General features: G+C 45.1%; 1 protein-coding gene across 9 annotated transcripts in view; it reads left to right on the top strand.

The window, feature by feature from the left end:
• Window positions 1-1,171: 1,171 nt before the first annotated feature.
• The window catches only part of ROCK2 (Rho associated coiled-coil containing protein kinase 2), a 73,904-nt gene continuing 61,834 nt past the window's right edge, over window positions 1,172-13,241 (top strand). For 6 of the 9 annotated variants that reach the window (XM_081856767.1, XM_081856761.1, XM_081856766.1 and 3 more), the window contains exons 1-2: window positions 1,172-1,458; window positions 8,318-8,389. In XM_081856767.1, coding sequence (XP_081712893.1) covers window positions 1,312-1,458; window positions 8,318-8,389 — 219 coding nt within the window. In that variant the 5' untranslated portion in view covers window positions 1,172-1,311. The remainder of the gene's footprint in view (window positions 1,459-8,317; window positions 8,390-13,241) is intronic. The other 3 variants (XM_081856763.1, XM_081856768.1, XM_081856762.1) reach the window with 1 other exon arrangement.

Raw genomic sequence — 13,241 nt, 5'->3', positions numbered from 1 at the left:
GAGGTGGTTTTGCTGAGTTGATTGAGTCAGGCAGGCAGGCAAGGGAGTCACCCTGCTATTTCGGATCGCCTGAGGGCACGTTTGCTGCTTCCTCCCCCCCACCCACCCATGCCTGCGCCTCAGACGGGCGCGCATCCCCAGCCCGCTTTGCGCGGCAGGGGCAAGATGCGCGTCAGCAGCCCCTCAGATTTCTCCCGCCCCCTCCCTCCCTCCCTCGCCGCCAACCGACCCCCCCCCACCCCCACCCCATTTCCCCGCCTGAGGTAAAAAGTCCATAGTTAGAGCCGGTGACTGGCTGCCCAGCTATGCGAAGGGCGAGGGAGGAGGAGGAGAAGGGTGGGTGGGAAACCCCTCCTGGCCATTTCCTCGCCTCCCTCGTTCGCTCGCCTGCCTGCCTGCCTGCCTGCCTGCGAGCGGGGCTCGGGCGAGGAGCGGAGGCTTGTGGGTAACGAGGAGGCCATAGCCGGAGCAGCGATAGGAATAAGTTCCCTGAGGCGGGAGCGGGGGAAGGAGGGAAATGGTGGCGCGGTGGCTCCAGTGAAGGGGCAGGAACTTGGAAAGGGACCCCTTGAGTGACAGAAGCGGAGAGAAAGAGAGGAGCCCGATCCCAGCGAGGCGGGCCTAGCCCTCCCTCCCTCCCTCCAACGGAGGAGGAGGGGGGAGGAAGCCGGGCTCGCTCCTCCGCTGCTGGCTTCCCTCTTTCCCTCCTACCCTCCCTCCTCTCGCCTTCTCCCCGTCGGGTATTGACCTGGTGCAAAATGGCCGAGGCGGCGTGGGGGGCCCGGCCGTGACTGGTTTTCCCGCCTAGTCGGGGGGCGAGGGAGGCGGCGGCAGTTTCCCGCGGGAACCGGCCCTCCCCTCCCCTCCGCCGCCCACCTTCCCCCCTCGGCGGGCCGTTCATGCCTGGGAAGCGGAGGTGGCGGCGGGGGACGCCAAGCGGGCGGGTGGAGCAGCGGCGGCGGCAGCGCCCGCCCCAATCGGGGGACGACGAGGAGGCGGCGGCGGTGCTGGTGGAGGAGGGCGAGGGTGGCCGCGGGCGCCCCGCTCTCTCTTGCTCCTGAGGCAGGCAGGCCTGGCCGGAGCGGGCCGGGACTGAGCGGCCCCGCCGGGTCCCCTTGGGCCGCTCCTTAGGCCCCGAAGCAGATACCTACCGGCGGCGCTGGCGGCGGAAGGCGCTCCTCGCTTGCTGCTGCTGCCGCCGCCGCCCTCTCTTCCCGCTGCCGGACAGCCGTCGCCGGGCTTCCCTAAGCGCCCGGGGAGGGAGAGGAGAAAGAAGGCGGCGGCAACGAGGGACCCTCGGGGAGCGGGAGAATGAACCACCAGCAACAAGCGGTGAAAATGTCCGCTTCGCCGCCGCCGCCGCCGCCCGAATCCGGAGGAGGGATCTCGGGGCGCCAGAGGAAGCTGGAGTCCATGATCCGGGACCCCAGGTCTCCAGTCAATGTGGAAAGTTTGTTGGTGAGTTCGCCGGCGGGAGAAAGAGATGCGAGGTTTTGGAGGGGTAGCTTCATATTGGAGGGAAGGGCAGGGATGGGAGAGAAACTTGTGGGTTGGGTTGTTGTTGTTTGGGGGGGGGGAAAGGAGAGGATTTTATTGGGTGGGGGTGCCTTGAGTTCGACCCCCGCGTTTTAAGTGACTGAAGAAAGAGGCTAGCCGCCTTGGGTGTATGGGAGCCTGGATCCCACTTTTGCTTTGGAAGGGAAGAGTTGGGTGGGGGAGAGAGGATGTAAAGAGGCACAGCTTTTTCGCTACGGGCTGGCCTGGGAAAGGGTCCTGTTTAGATAAAGCAAGGGTTAATAATCGCTGTCTCTGTCCTCTTCCTCCCGCCCCTCTCCACACACCCCAAAATCTAGCGGCAGTGAGGGATTTTTGGTTGAGATACTTGATTGGATGGACGGTGCAGTTCTAATGAACATTCTTTTCTTCTTCAGGGAGGAGTGAAGGCGGGGAAGGGTGCTGGCAGTCGCGTTCAGTTTGGCCTGATGAAAGCTCTTTCCCCCCCACCTTAGAAAGCTGGGAAGGGGGATGGGTGGGAGAGAAATAAAGAAGAAACATGCCATTGAGGGTGCAGGCAAGGGTTGTGGGGAGAGAAACGTTTATGTGTCGCAGAGTAACTTTTTGTTTACTCAGTCTGGTGTGGTTAGGAATGATTCTCACATCATTCCTGAATGTATTTATTTGGAGGGTGAAGTCGCAGCTGAGCTTGCTTCTCAGTGTTGGTTAGGGATGCAGGGGTTCACTTTGATTCTAAACTTTCATGTTGGATGTTTCATTCAATGATTTGCAAATAGTTTGGTGTAAATCTGCCTGTGTTGAGATGTTAGTCCATGTTTCATGTCAGTGTCATCTTTGATCCCTTTGTCTTTGGCTTTCCAATAAACTTCGTTAATGGGAAACCATTGTTGACATTCCGCTTCCAAGCACTGTGCAGAGTACTCAAAAAATTATGGACGTACTTTGGGAATATCTATTTTGGGAAGGTTGTTTAGTAGGAGCTATTAACTTCATTAGCTACATAAACATAAGCATTTCTCTTTAGCCTTATGTTTTTGCAAAAAACAAAACCCTTTCATTTCCATTGGAAAGCCCATTAAGGAAGAAATATAGGTCTGAGATTTTTCCATTTCTAAACATGTGGTGTGAGCGGTACAATAAGCAAGTTCCCTATATAAGAAAATAGCTTTTGGGATATTACATACTTTATCCCTCCTCTTGGAGAAAGAGGAATGGGATTTTTGTTTCTGTTCCAAGAGTTTTTCTCTGCAGACATTTTTTTTTGGGGGGGGCAGGGAGAAGCAGCTGGAGTCATTTGCAAAAATGACTCAGTCCTGCTTGGCCAAAGTACAGGAACTGACTAAACTGTGTGTGTGTCTGTCTATGCCGGAGGCAGTAGGGATCTATGCTTGTTACAGACCACTTCAGGGTGTACTGATGGTATTCATGACACTTGAAAAGTATTGCAGAATGTTTCAGTAGGCTATGCTTGTGTTCAGCAAAGAATGCTGCTTCTCAGCATCCAGTCTCCATGTGCTTATTTTCCTCTTCATTTAGTGAGCCTTCTGGCTACAGAAGCAGAAGCAGTTATGAGAGTAGATAACATAAATTTCAAATAAATACTTAATTTTGGGATGACTCTTCCTTCCCTCCTCAGCAATTCAATCTTTTACTGTTGTTAACTGTTGGATTGTTGTATGAGTAGGACCTTATATAATCAAAGTAAGTCATTTCAAGTAAACTTTCTTCATACATGTACATTTATAAATTGCCATTTGTTTGTACATGTATAGCTGCTTTTCATCTGCACCTGTGTCAGTTTTCATCTAGTAACTCTAGTAGTAGAAAGAATGGTTGTTTGTTTCCTTTTATTATATGTAATTTGTCAGTATAGCCTTTTTCTGTGTATGGCATTGTTTGTTGATATCTATGGTTTAGACTTTGACGTATTTAGCAAATGAATAAACTCCCAACTGTGCTATTTGTGTGGAGAGGTTGCATTTTCAAGGTGTATTAATTCTCAATATAAACTGTAATACTCAGGAAAAGCAAAGACTTGTACAAGAGTTGTAACCCCCTTTTATAGGAATTTTTATAGTCAGTGCCACACAAGATGTTACGGTATACCGCCCTCTTGATCCTAACGAAGTTCATACCTTTCTAAGTTTTTTATTGCACTTTGGCTAAGTATAAGGGGAAAGAAGTCTTGTTCTAGTTGCCATGGGCAGTCTAGGCACCTTTTTTGCAGTGACGTTTATCGCCATTATTGTTATCAATTTCATTACTATACTCTTATATTTTAAAGGAAAAAACTCAAAGCGGTTTACAACACATTAAAACATCTAAAAAACAATCCAGAAGAAAACAAATTCAAGCTTCAAGGAAAATATTTCAGATCCTTCTCTAACATTAATTTAATATAGCTACCCCATAGCAGAAGTACTCTAGGAAGCCAGTGTAGTGTATCATCGAATCATAGAGTTGGAAGAGACCACAGGGCCATCGAGTCCAACCCCCTGCCAAGCAGGAAACACCATCAGAGCACTCCTGACATATGGTTGTCAAGCCTCTGCTTAAAGACCTCCAAAGAAGGAGACTCCACCACACTCCTTGGCAGCAAATTCCACTGTCGAACAGCTCTTACTGTCAGGAAGTTCTTCCTAATGTTTAGGTGGAATCTTCTTTCTTGTAGTTTGGAACCATTGCTCCGTGTCCGCTTCTCTGGAGCAGCAGAAAACAACCTTTCTCCCTCCTCTATGTGACATCCTTTTCTATATTTGAACATGGCTATCATATCACCCCTTAACCTCCTCTTTTCCAGGCTAAACATGCCCAGCTTCCTTAGCCGTTCCTCATAAGGCATCGTTTCCAGGCCTTTAACCATTTTGGTTGCCCTCCTCTGGACACGTTCCAGTTTGTCAGTGTCCTTCTTGAACTGTGGTGCCCAGAACTGGACACAGTACTCCAGGTGAGGTCTGACCAGAGCAGAATACAGTGGCACTATTACTTCCCTTGATCTAGATCCTATACTCCTATTGATGCAGCCCAGAATTGCATTGGCTTTTTTAGCTGCCGCGTCACACTGTTGGCTCATGTCAAGTTTGTGGTCAACCAAGACTCCTAGATCCTTTTCACATGTACTGCTCTCAAGCCAGGTGTCACCCATCTTGTATTTGTGCCTCTCATTTTTTTTTTGCCCAAGTGCAATACTTTACATTTCTCCCTGTTAAAATTCATCTTGTTTGTTTGGCCCAGTATTCAAATCTGTCAAGGTCGTTTTGAAGTGTGATCCTGTCCTCTGGGGTGTTAGCCACCCCTCCCAGTTTGGTGTCATCTGCAAATTTGATCAGGATGCCCTTGAGTCCATCATCCAAGTCGTTGATAAAGATGTTGAATAAGACCGGGCCCAAGACAGAACCCTGTGGCACCCCACTAGTCACTCTTCTCCAGGATGAAGAGGAACCATTGATGAGCACCCTTTGGGTTCGGTCAGTCAGCCAGTTACAAATCCACTGAGTGGTAGCATAGTCAAGACCGCATTTTACCAGCTTCTTTACAAGAATATCATGGGGCACCTTGTCAAATGCCTTGCTGAAATCAAGGTAGGCTACATCCACTGCGTTCCCTTCATCTACCAGGCTTGTAATTCTGTCAAAAAACGAGATCAGGTTAGTCTGACATGACTTATTTTTCAGAAATCCATGCTGACTATTGGTGATCACAGCATTCCTTTCTAGGTGCTCACAAACTGTTTGCTTCATGATCTGCTCCAGAATCTTCCCTGGTATTGATGTCAGACTGACTGGGCGGTAATTATTTGGGTCCTCTCTTTTCCCCTTTTTGAAAATAGGGACAACATTTGCCCTCCTTCAGTCTGCCGGAACTTCGCCTGTTCTCCAGGAATTCTCAACGATGACTGCCAGTGGTTCTGAGATCACACCTGCCAGTTCTTTTAATACTCTTGGATGCAGTTCATCTGGCCCTGGAGACTTGAATACATCTAGACTAGCCAAGTATTCTTGTACTATCTCCTTAGTTATTCTGGGCTGTGTTTCCTCTGCTGAATCATTTGCTCCAAATTCTTCAGGTTGGGCATTGTTTTCTTTATCGGAGAAGACTGAGGCAAAGAAGGCATTGAGGAGTTCAGCCCTTTCTGTGTCCCCTGTTTGCATTTCACCATCTTCTCCTCTGAGTGACCCCACTGTTTCTTTGTTCTTCCTTTTGCTACGAACATACCCATAAAAGCCTTTTTTGTTGCTTTTAACCTCTCTAGCAAGCCTGAGTTCATTCTGTGCTTTAGCTTTTCTGACTTTGTGTCTACACGTGCTGGCTATTTGTTTGAATTCCTCTTTGGTGGTTTCCCCCCTTTTCCATTTTTTGTACACATCCTTTTTTAATCTTAACTCAGTTAAAAGTTCTTTAGATAGCCACCCTGGCTTCTTTAGGCAACTTCCATGTTTCCGTCTCATTGGTATTGCCTGAAGTTGTGCTTTTACTATCTCCCTCTTAACAAACTCCCAGCCATCATGAACTCCCTTTCCTTTTAGTATTACTGTCCATGGGATCTCACCCAGCACTTCCCTAAGTTTTATGAAGTCGGCTTTCTTAAAGTCAAGAAATTGAGTCATAGTATGCTTGGCTGCTCCTTTCCGCTGTATAGTAAACTTCAGAAGAGCATGATCACTTGCGCCTAATGATCCTTCCACTTCTACCCCACTAACCAGGTCATCCACATTGGTTAGGACCAGATCTAAAATGGCTGTTCCTCTTGTTGCTTCTCCCACTTTCTGGACAAGGAAGTTGTCTGCAAGGCCAGTGAGGAATCTGTTTGACCTTATGCTCTTGGCTGAGTTTGACATCCAACAAATATCCGGGTAATTGAAGTCCCCCATTACTACTATCTCCCTTCCTTTTGCATGCTTGGCCATCTGTTCCAGGAAGGCATCATCTATGTCCTCCGTTTGGCTTGGGGATCTATAGTAAACTCCCACAATGAGGTCACTGCTATTCTTCTCTCCCTTAATTTTGACCCAAATGCTCTCACTTTGGCTTTGAGGTTCTAAATCTTGGATCTCCTCACAGGTATACACATCCCTGACATATAACGCCACTCCTCCTCCTTTCTTGTCTGGTCTGTTTCTCTGAAATAGATTGTATCCCTCCATTATTACATTCCAATCGTGGGACTTATCCCACCAGGTTTCAGTGATGCCTGTTATGTCATATTTAGTTTGCTGTACCAAGAGCTCAAGCTCATCTTGTTTATTTCCCATGCTTTGTGCATTAGTGTACAGACATTGAAGTCCATTAATCATTCCCCCGTGTCTCTTATTTAAGGATTTTTTCCTCCCACCACTAGGTCTGCGTGCTGTTTGCTCCATTTGGTCTATGACATTTGGATGATCATCTTCATCAACTGATAGACTCCTACCTTCAGGAGCACTGTCTCCCTCCCCCACATTAGTCAGTTTAAAGCCCTCCTGATGAGGTTTCTGAGATTTTTGGCAAAAACATTCCTCCCAACCGTTGTGAGGTGCAGCCATCGCTTGCCAGAAGTCCATCTTCAAGAAACTGCAGTCCGTGATCTAAGAATCCAAACCGTTCCTGTTTACACCATTTGCGAAGCCAGCTGTTCACTTCCACTATTTTTCCCTCTCTCCCTGGGCCACGTTGTTCAACTAGGAGGACAGATGAGATGACAATTTGTGCATTTAATTGCTTCAATTAGTGGTTAAAGTGTCTGACTAAGACCTGGGAAATCAGGGTTCAAATCCCCACTCAGTCACGAAGCTCACTGGGAGACCTTGAGTCAGTCACATCTTCTTAACCTACCTTACAGGGTTGTTGTAGGGATTTATTGAGGAGGGGGATTAATCATGTGCTCCTTGGAGGAAAAGGTGGGATATAAATGCAATAAATAAGCTCTTCTGCTTTCCTGCTTTAAAAAGCTGGAGGGGCTAGCCAGGTGGAAATGTCAGTCACCAACCTGGCATTTGGCGATCTCCACGGGGCCACAGTTAGACCTGTGCCAGTCACAAAATGCTCCTGGTGCCAGGGGAATTTAATGCAAGGTCTGACCTGCTGCACAATGCCTCCTCTTGACGATAGGGTTTGATCTAAAGGCATTATTTGTTGTGGTAGATGGGGAAATGCATTCCCAAACTGATACTCAATAAATACTATTCTGGATCTGATTATTTTTTTTAATAGAAAAAAGTTATCTCTTTATGAAAGATAATAGGAATCCCTACTCCTATTGTGCAGACAGGCCAAGGGTGAGAGAGTAACATGCCCAAGAGCATGGTGTCTATGAAATAAGAGCGCAAGCCTAAGTCCACTCTGTGAATTTCTATATGCCTTCCATGTACTTCCTGTTGAGAAGATTGAAGGACCCAGCTCATAAAACTTGGCACTCAAACAAAACTCACAGAAATCGTGATTGGTAACTTCCTGACATATTTTTATATTACTTGGGAATCTACAAATATTTACATTTAATATCAGTGGTATGCAAGGCCTTAGATTGGGGTTCAGAAAGCCCCTTGGTGCTTATGAGAATGGAATGCAGCTGCATTGAGAGGTGGGAATTCTTCCTTTCCCTCTCATGGCCGGAGCAGAGGTAACTTGTTAAATAAAATATAAGGAGAACATGGGCTAATGCAAATGATGGTAATAGTAAGAATGTATTAAAGTAATTGAGGGTGTTGCCAATAGAGTGGGAAATTTGCATAGCGTGTGCCACAGAAATTAGGTGAGGTTTAGTAACACAAAGTTTTTTCGTATGCAGATTGGAGCTAATAAGTGCATTTACCTTTTGTTGAAGGTTCATCCGTATGGATTTGAGAGTAAAGGGCCTATAGTCCCGTCACAATCTCTTGAGCTGACGGAGAGTAAGGCAAGTAGACATTTTCATAAAAAGCCACTCTGAATAGAATTGATTTGATTAAGGATTAGCTAAGAACAAATGCGACAATAGTGTACAACAGAGGTTTTCAACCTTTTTGAGTCCACGGCTCCCTTGACCAACTACATTATTTCTGGGACTCCCCTGTGGGGAAACATGCTCTAAGCCTCAGAAGCCAAGCTATGTCACCCCTTGCCTGTAGAGCCGGCAGCCCCGCACTCCCTAGTGGAGTGTGTCCTCAGCCTCCTCTCCTCTCCCCTGGTCACCACTGCCCTGGTCTCTTGAGCTGCCTCCCCCCACCCCAGTGAGAGCTGCCTCCTCTCTTGCCAGCCCCAGAGGCACCATTCGCCTGGGTAGCTTGTAGCTAGGACTGCTGCAACAAACAGCCACATAAGCCTTTGGGAGGCAGAGACATGAGAGGGCATCAGAGGAGGGAGAGAAGGAAAGAGGGACAGAGGCCAGTGTTGCCCACGGCACCCCTGCCCATTCAAGGCACCCCAGGATGACACGGCACACTGGTTGAAAACCACTGGTGTACAAGCTTGGTCTAATAATCTATTGGCTAGTGATCCATATCTATAAATCTTCATTTTCTCCTCACTATGAGCTTTTAAAGCTAGAATGCACAAGCATTTTTTCTCTTCTTCTCACTCTCCACTGACTAGCCACGATCCTTTAATGCCAGGATAGCGGCAAGAAAGACAGCAACACTCAGTGCAACACCAAGTTTATTGCTAATAGGGACTTTGGGGGCTGAATCTCTCATACTGCTGTATGGGAGACAGGTTGAAGGATGACTGTTCACTCTTCCCCTTCTACTACCTATCCTGGCTATAGAAAAAATGGAAATCTGATATTCTACTGTTTGAGAAGAGAACATCACAGGTGAAGTGCATCCAGGTGGCTTTTCTCTGAAGCTGAGGCAAACAGTGGTAGTAATTAATTGGCCCAATGTCTTACTCTTCTCCCATCCTCAGGTGTTCCACCTAAGACTTGCCCAGGCCACCCAAATACTGTCTGTGCTACAAAGCTGTCCTGATAATCATAGTGCTGCTCAGAATTCCATAGTATCCAAACTTCAGTCAAGACAGGCAGCAGTCGTGGATGAGGCTGTTGTTGGCATAGGTCCCCCAGTGTAGCTTCCACTTTCCCCGTCAGGATTAGTAGCTGTTTAATGCCGCAGGAGAGAGTGCTCTGTGTACAGCCTTCCAGTGCAAAATACGGAGTTGCAATGTGGTGATTGCACATGTTGCAATCTGCTGTATGGAGAAATACCACATATTCGACTTTAAGAGTTTGTGTCTGTTGTAAATACAGCATAACATTGTGGAAGCAATACACATGGTTCTCTTCCTGAAACTTGGGCAAATACCATTTCTCGTTTGGAAATTTGCTTGGAGACAGTTGCTCCCTGAGGTGAGAGCTGGTGACTATATATAGAAAGACTGAGTTAGAGAATTCTGGCTTTTCAATGTATTGTTGCCCAGAAGCTACACATCTAGCGTCAGGTGTGTCACTATAACAGAAGTCCTACTTGGCTCTTATATTTACATGTAGTCCACATGCTATTTGGGTGTTCTGCTCATGTTTAAATTTACATGGAAGCATGGAAGGGTGTGTTAAGCTCTGCTTCCCCCAGGCCATCTCTGTCTCCTTCCAATGCATGTAGAGCAAGAGTCTGAAACAGGGGGCCTCCATGAGTAAAGGAAGCTTCAAAATCATACCTTTAACCTCCATAAGTCAAGGGCCTTAAGTGGGCTTGCCCTCATTCTTCCTAGTTGTGTGTAGGTTTGCAGCTGAGCAGATTGCTCAAATAGGGCTAGAATGAAAGGCATTTCTGTCAGCCAGATTTTGTTTTGTACAAAGCTGTATTCAGATTTTTATCAAGATGTGAGAAGGCTTAAAAAGAAGTGCTCTCCCACCCTAAGGATCCTTGATTGCACAGGCTGCTCTTCAGACATTAACATGTTTGTCTTATCTGGGCTCCTGATTATGGGATGTTTTCTAAGCATGTTCACTGAAATCCCATAGAAATCTTCAGCTCTTCATGCTAAACACAGAAAGGTCTGAAAGGAAACCTACACACTTGGGAAAGTTGAGGTGAGATTTCCACTACACATTTAACAACAACAATAATAATTTATACCCCGTATATCTGGCTGGGTTTCCCCAGCCACTCTGGGCGGCTTTCAACAAAATATTAAAAATACAATAGTCTGTTAAACATTAAACGCTTCCCTAAACAGGGCTGCGTTCAGATTTAAACCCTCACATATCCAGACAAATGCTTTAATTGGTCTCAAAGTGTCTTTGGCCTTGTAATATAAAAATTGTGGAGCTGTCATTCATTCAACAGCACCTATGGGTTGTATCCAGTGTTAGTCATAGAGTACACCCATTTAAATGAATAGATATGATGTAACATAGATCTGTTAATTTCACTGGATCTGTTTTGAGTAAAACTTAGTTGCATACAAAACAGCCACACCACCACCCTGAAAACAAGTAGCAAATTTGGAAGAAACTACAGTAGCTGGTTATTTCTCTCTGATACTTAGTTTTCAACATGTAGAGGGAAGTTTATTTTTTGTGGCAAAGAGTTGAAAGATTCCTTATCTGTAGTGTGGAGTACAACTTTTCCACTAGATTCTGATGAAGATATAACTTGTGATAAGCTGAGATTCAGTTGCATTCTATGCTGCCAAAGGAGAATGATCTTGCCTTGAGCTAGGAATACAGTATGATAATAACCTATTAATTCACCTGTCTCCTTGTAGTTAATGTGTTATTAAAGAACCATCTTCTCTAGTGATTAAAAGCAGTATGCAAACAAATGCTTCTATAAATATCCTTGTGCTGTGCAAACCAATAAAACCCCCACAAAAAAGTTGTGAAGCAATCAAGCAGATAACATACATATAAAATGCATAATTGACTGCTTTCAGGTGGTTCCTTTGTGTTATCTGGTTGATTTACACTTCACATTTCTCTGTCTCTGTGCAAAAATACAGCTTACGTCCTTCAGCAGATGCACACAAAATAAATCCTTGATGCAAAATCACATTTTTAAGCAACTTTTCGGACAGCAACTTTGCCCTCTTCAATGTGTTCCTGTTAGGGAACCTGTTAGGGTCATGAGTGTCCCCTGCCACTTGCTGTTCTCTTCTGCCAAACCCAATTTGCCCAGTATTGCTTTCTTAATGTTGTGCTTTTGTGTAAGTACTAGGTAAGAGACTATTTGGTCGTGTTTTGATTTAAGGGAGAGTGTTATTGGGTGTTATTGGGCACCGATTCTAAAACAGGGTTCACTTGATGGTGCACTGTTGCAGTCAATTGTTAACTGACTTTGGCAATCACTTGTAGCCGGATAAGATTGTCTTCCTTAAGTATGGTCTTAACAGTGAGTCTGTAAGTGACTGGAGGCCAATTCTGAATTCACACATCCTTCCACAGTGGGGACATAGGTTTCTGGATGAGAGTTGATCATGGTGAGGGTTTGCCAAATGTGCCTTCCTCTTAGCTCGTTTCTACTTTTTGCCGAGTTTGTGCTTCTTCAAAGTCCAGAATGCCTTTGGTAAAGGCTGTTCTCCAATTGGAGCACACAAGCCAGTGTTTCCCAGTTATCAGTTCATTTTTTAAGATTTGCATTGAGAGAGCCTTTGATTTTCCTTTGTTGTCCATCAATATTTCACTTTCCATTCTTAAGTTGGGAATAGAATACTTGGTATTACAATCAGGCATCTGAACAACATGACAGCCCAACAGAGTTGATGTTGAAGAATCATTGCTTCGAAACTGGTGATCTTTGCTTCTTCCAGTACACTGACTTAGTTAACTAAGGCAGTGTTATAGTATGGTTTGCTCACACATCAACAAGATTTGTAATTTATTGACTCTTTCTCTCCTACTGTTTGTGCAATGGGTGAATGAAAATAACATATATTCTCCTGTGAAAGCAGAGAGGTGCTGACAGTTTGTTCTTGTATCATCTTGATGTGGTTATTTAAATAGCTCATGCTACTTCTTTTCTCCTGGGAACTATGGGTGATTGTGAAACATAAAGTTTGAGCTATACCCTCACCAGTGTTCCGTACACTTGAAAACACACCATACTTGTAGGGAGTCACAAGGAACATGGTTACTCACTTTCTTGAACACTGGCACTTTGACAGCTCACACATTAAAATTAATATATAGTTAAATGTCACAAATGCCACCTTCTGTAGGAAGTGTTAATGTGCAGAGCCTTAATTTTGAAGTGTCCTGTCAATTTTTCACTTTTCATTAACCAGTTTAATTGTGGCTACAGTTTTATTGTGTTTGGATGCTTTTATTTATGTTTTTAAAAAAACACTGCAAAAAGTTAATTTTTCTAAAGAAGCCATAGGTTATTGAGAGGAGTCTATGATTAACGGCTGTTCCACTTTTGAAGGGATTTATCCTTATTTTAATGGAACATGTTGCTGCACAACTGAGCAAATAGCTCTTGTCTCAGAATACAAACTGAGAACTCACATATTCAGAAACTCTTGGTCCACCTTAGTTTTGCAGTTCTTGACTGAATTACCGTACCTAGTCAAACAGTTTATTGTATATTTGTCTTAAAGTTTACTGTAAACTTCAAGCAGTATTGGTTAAATCAGTTCTCATATTCTCTTTCTTCCCACACAAGTGGTCTCTACTGCCTTAAGAATACATTTTGTTGTCAATGTAAGGTGTAAATCAATCATGAATATAATTGGCAAGAATTTCAATGAGTGTTGTGGTAGTTTGAAAAAGTGCTGCTATGATTGCAGAAATCACTGTTGTTAACTCTGATTAGCAGATTCACATGTAATAGTTG

The sequence above is a fragment of the Podarcis erhardii genome (assembly GCF_964252035.2).
Source record: "Podarcis erhardii genome assembly, chromosome: 3".
Lineage (NCBI taxonomy): Eukaryota > Metazoa > Chordata > Lepidosauria > Squamata > Lacertidae > Podarcis > Podarcis erhardii.
This window is presented reverse-complemented; position numbering and strand designations above follow the sequence as displayed.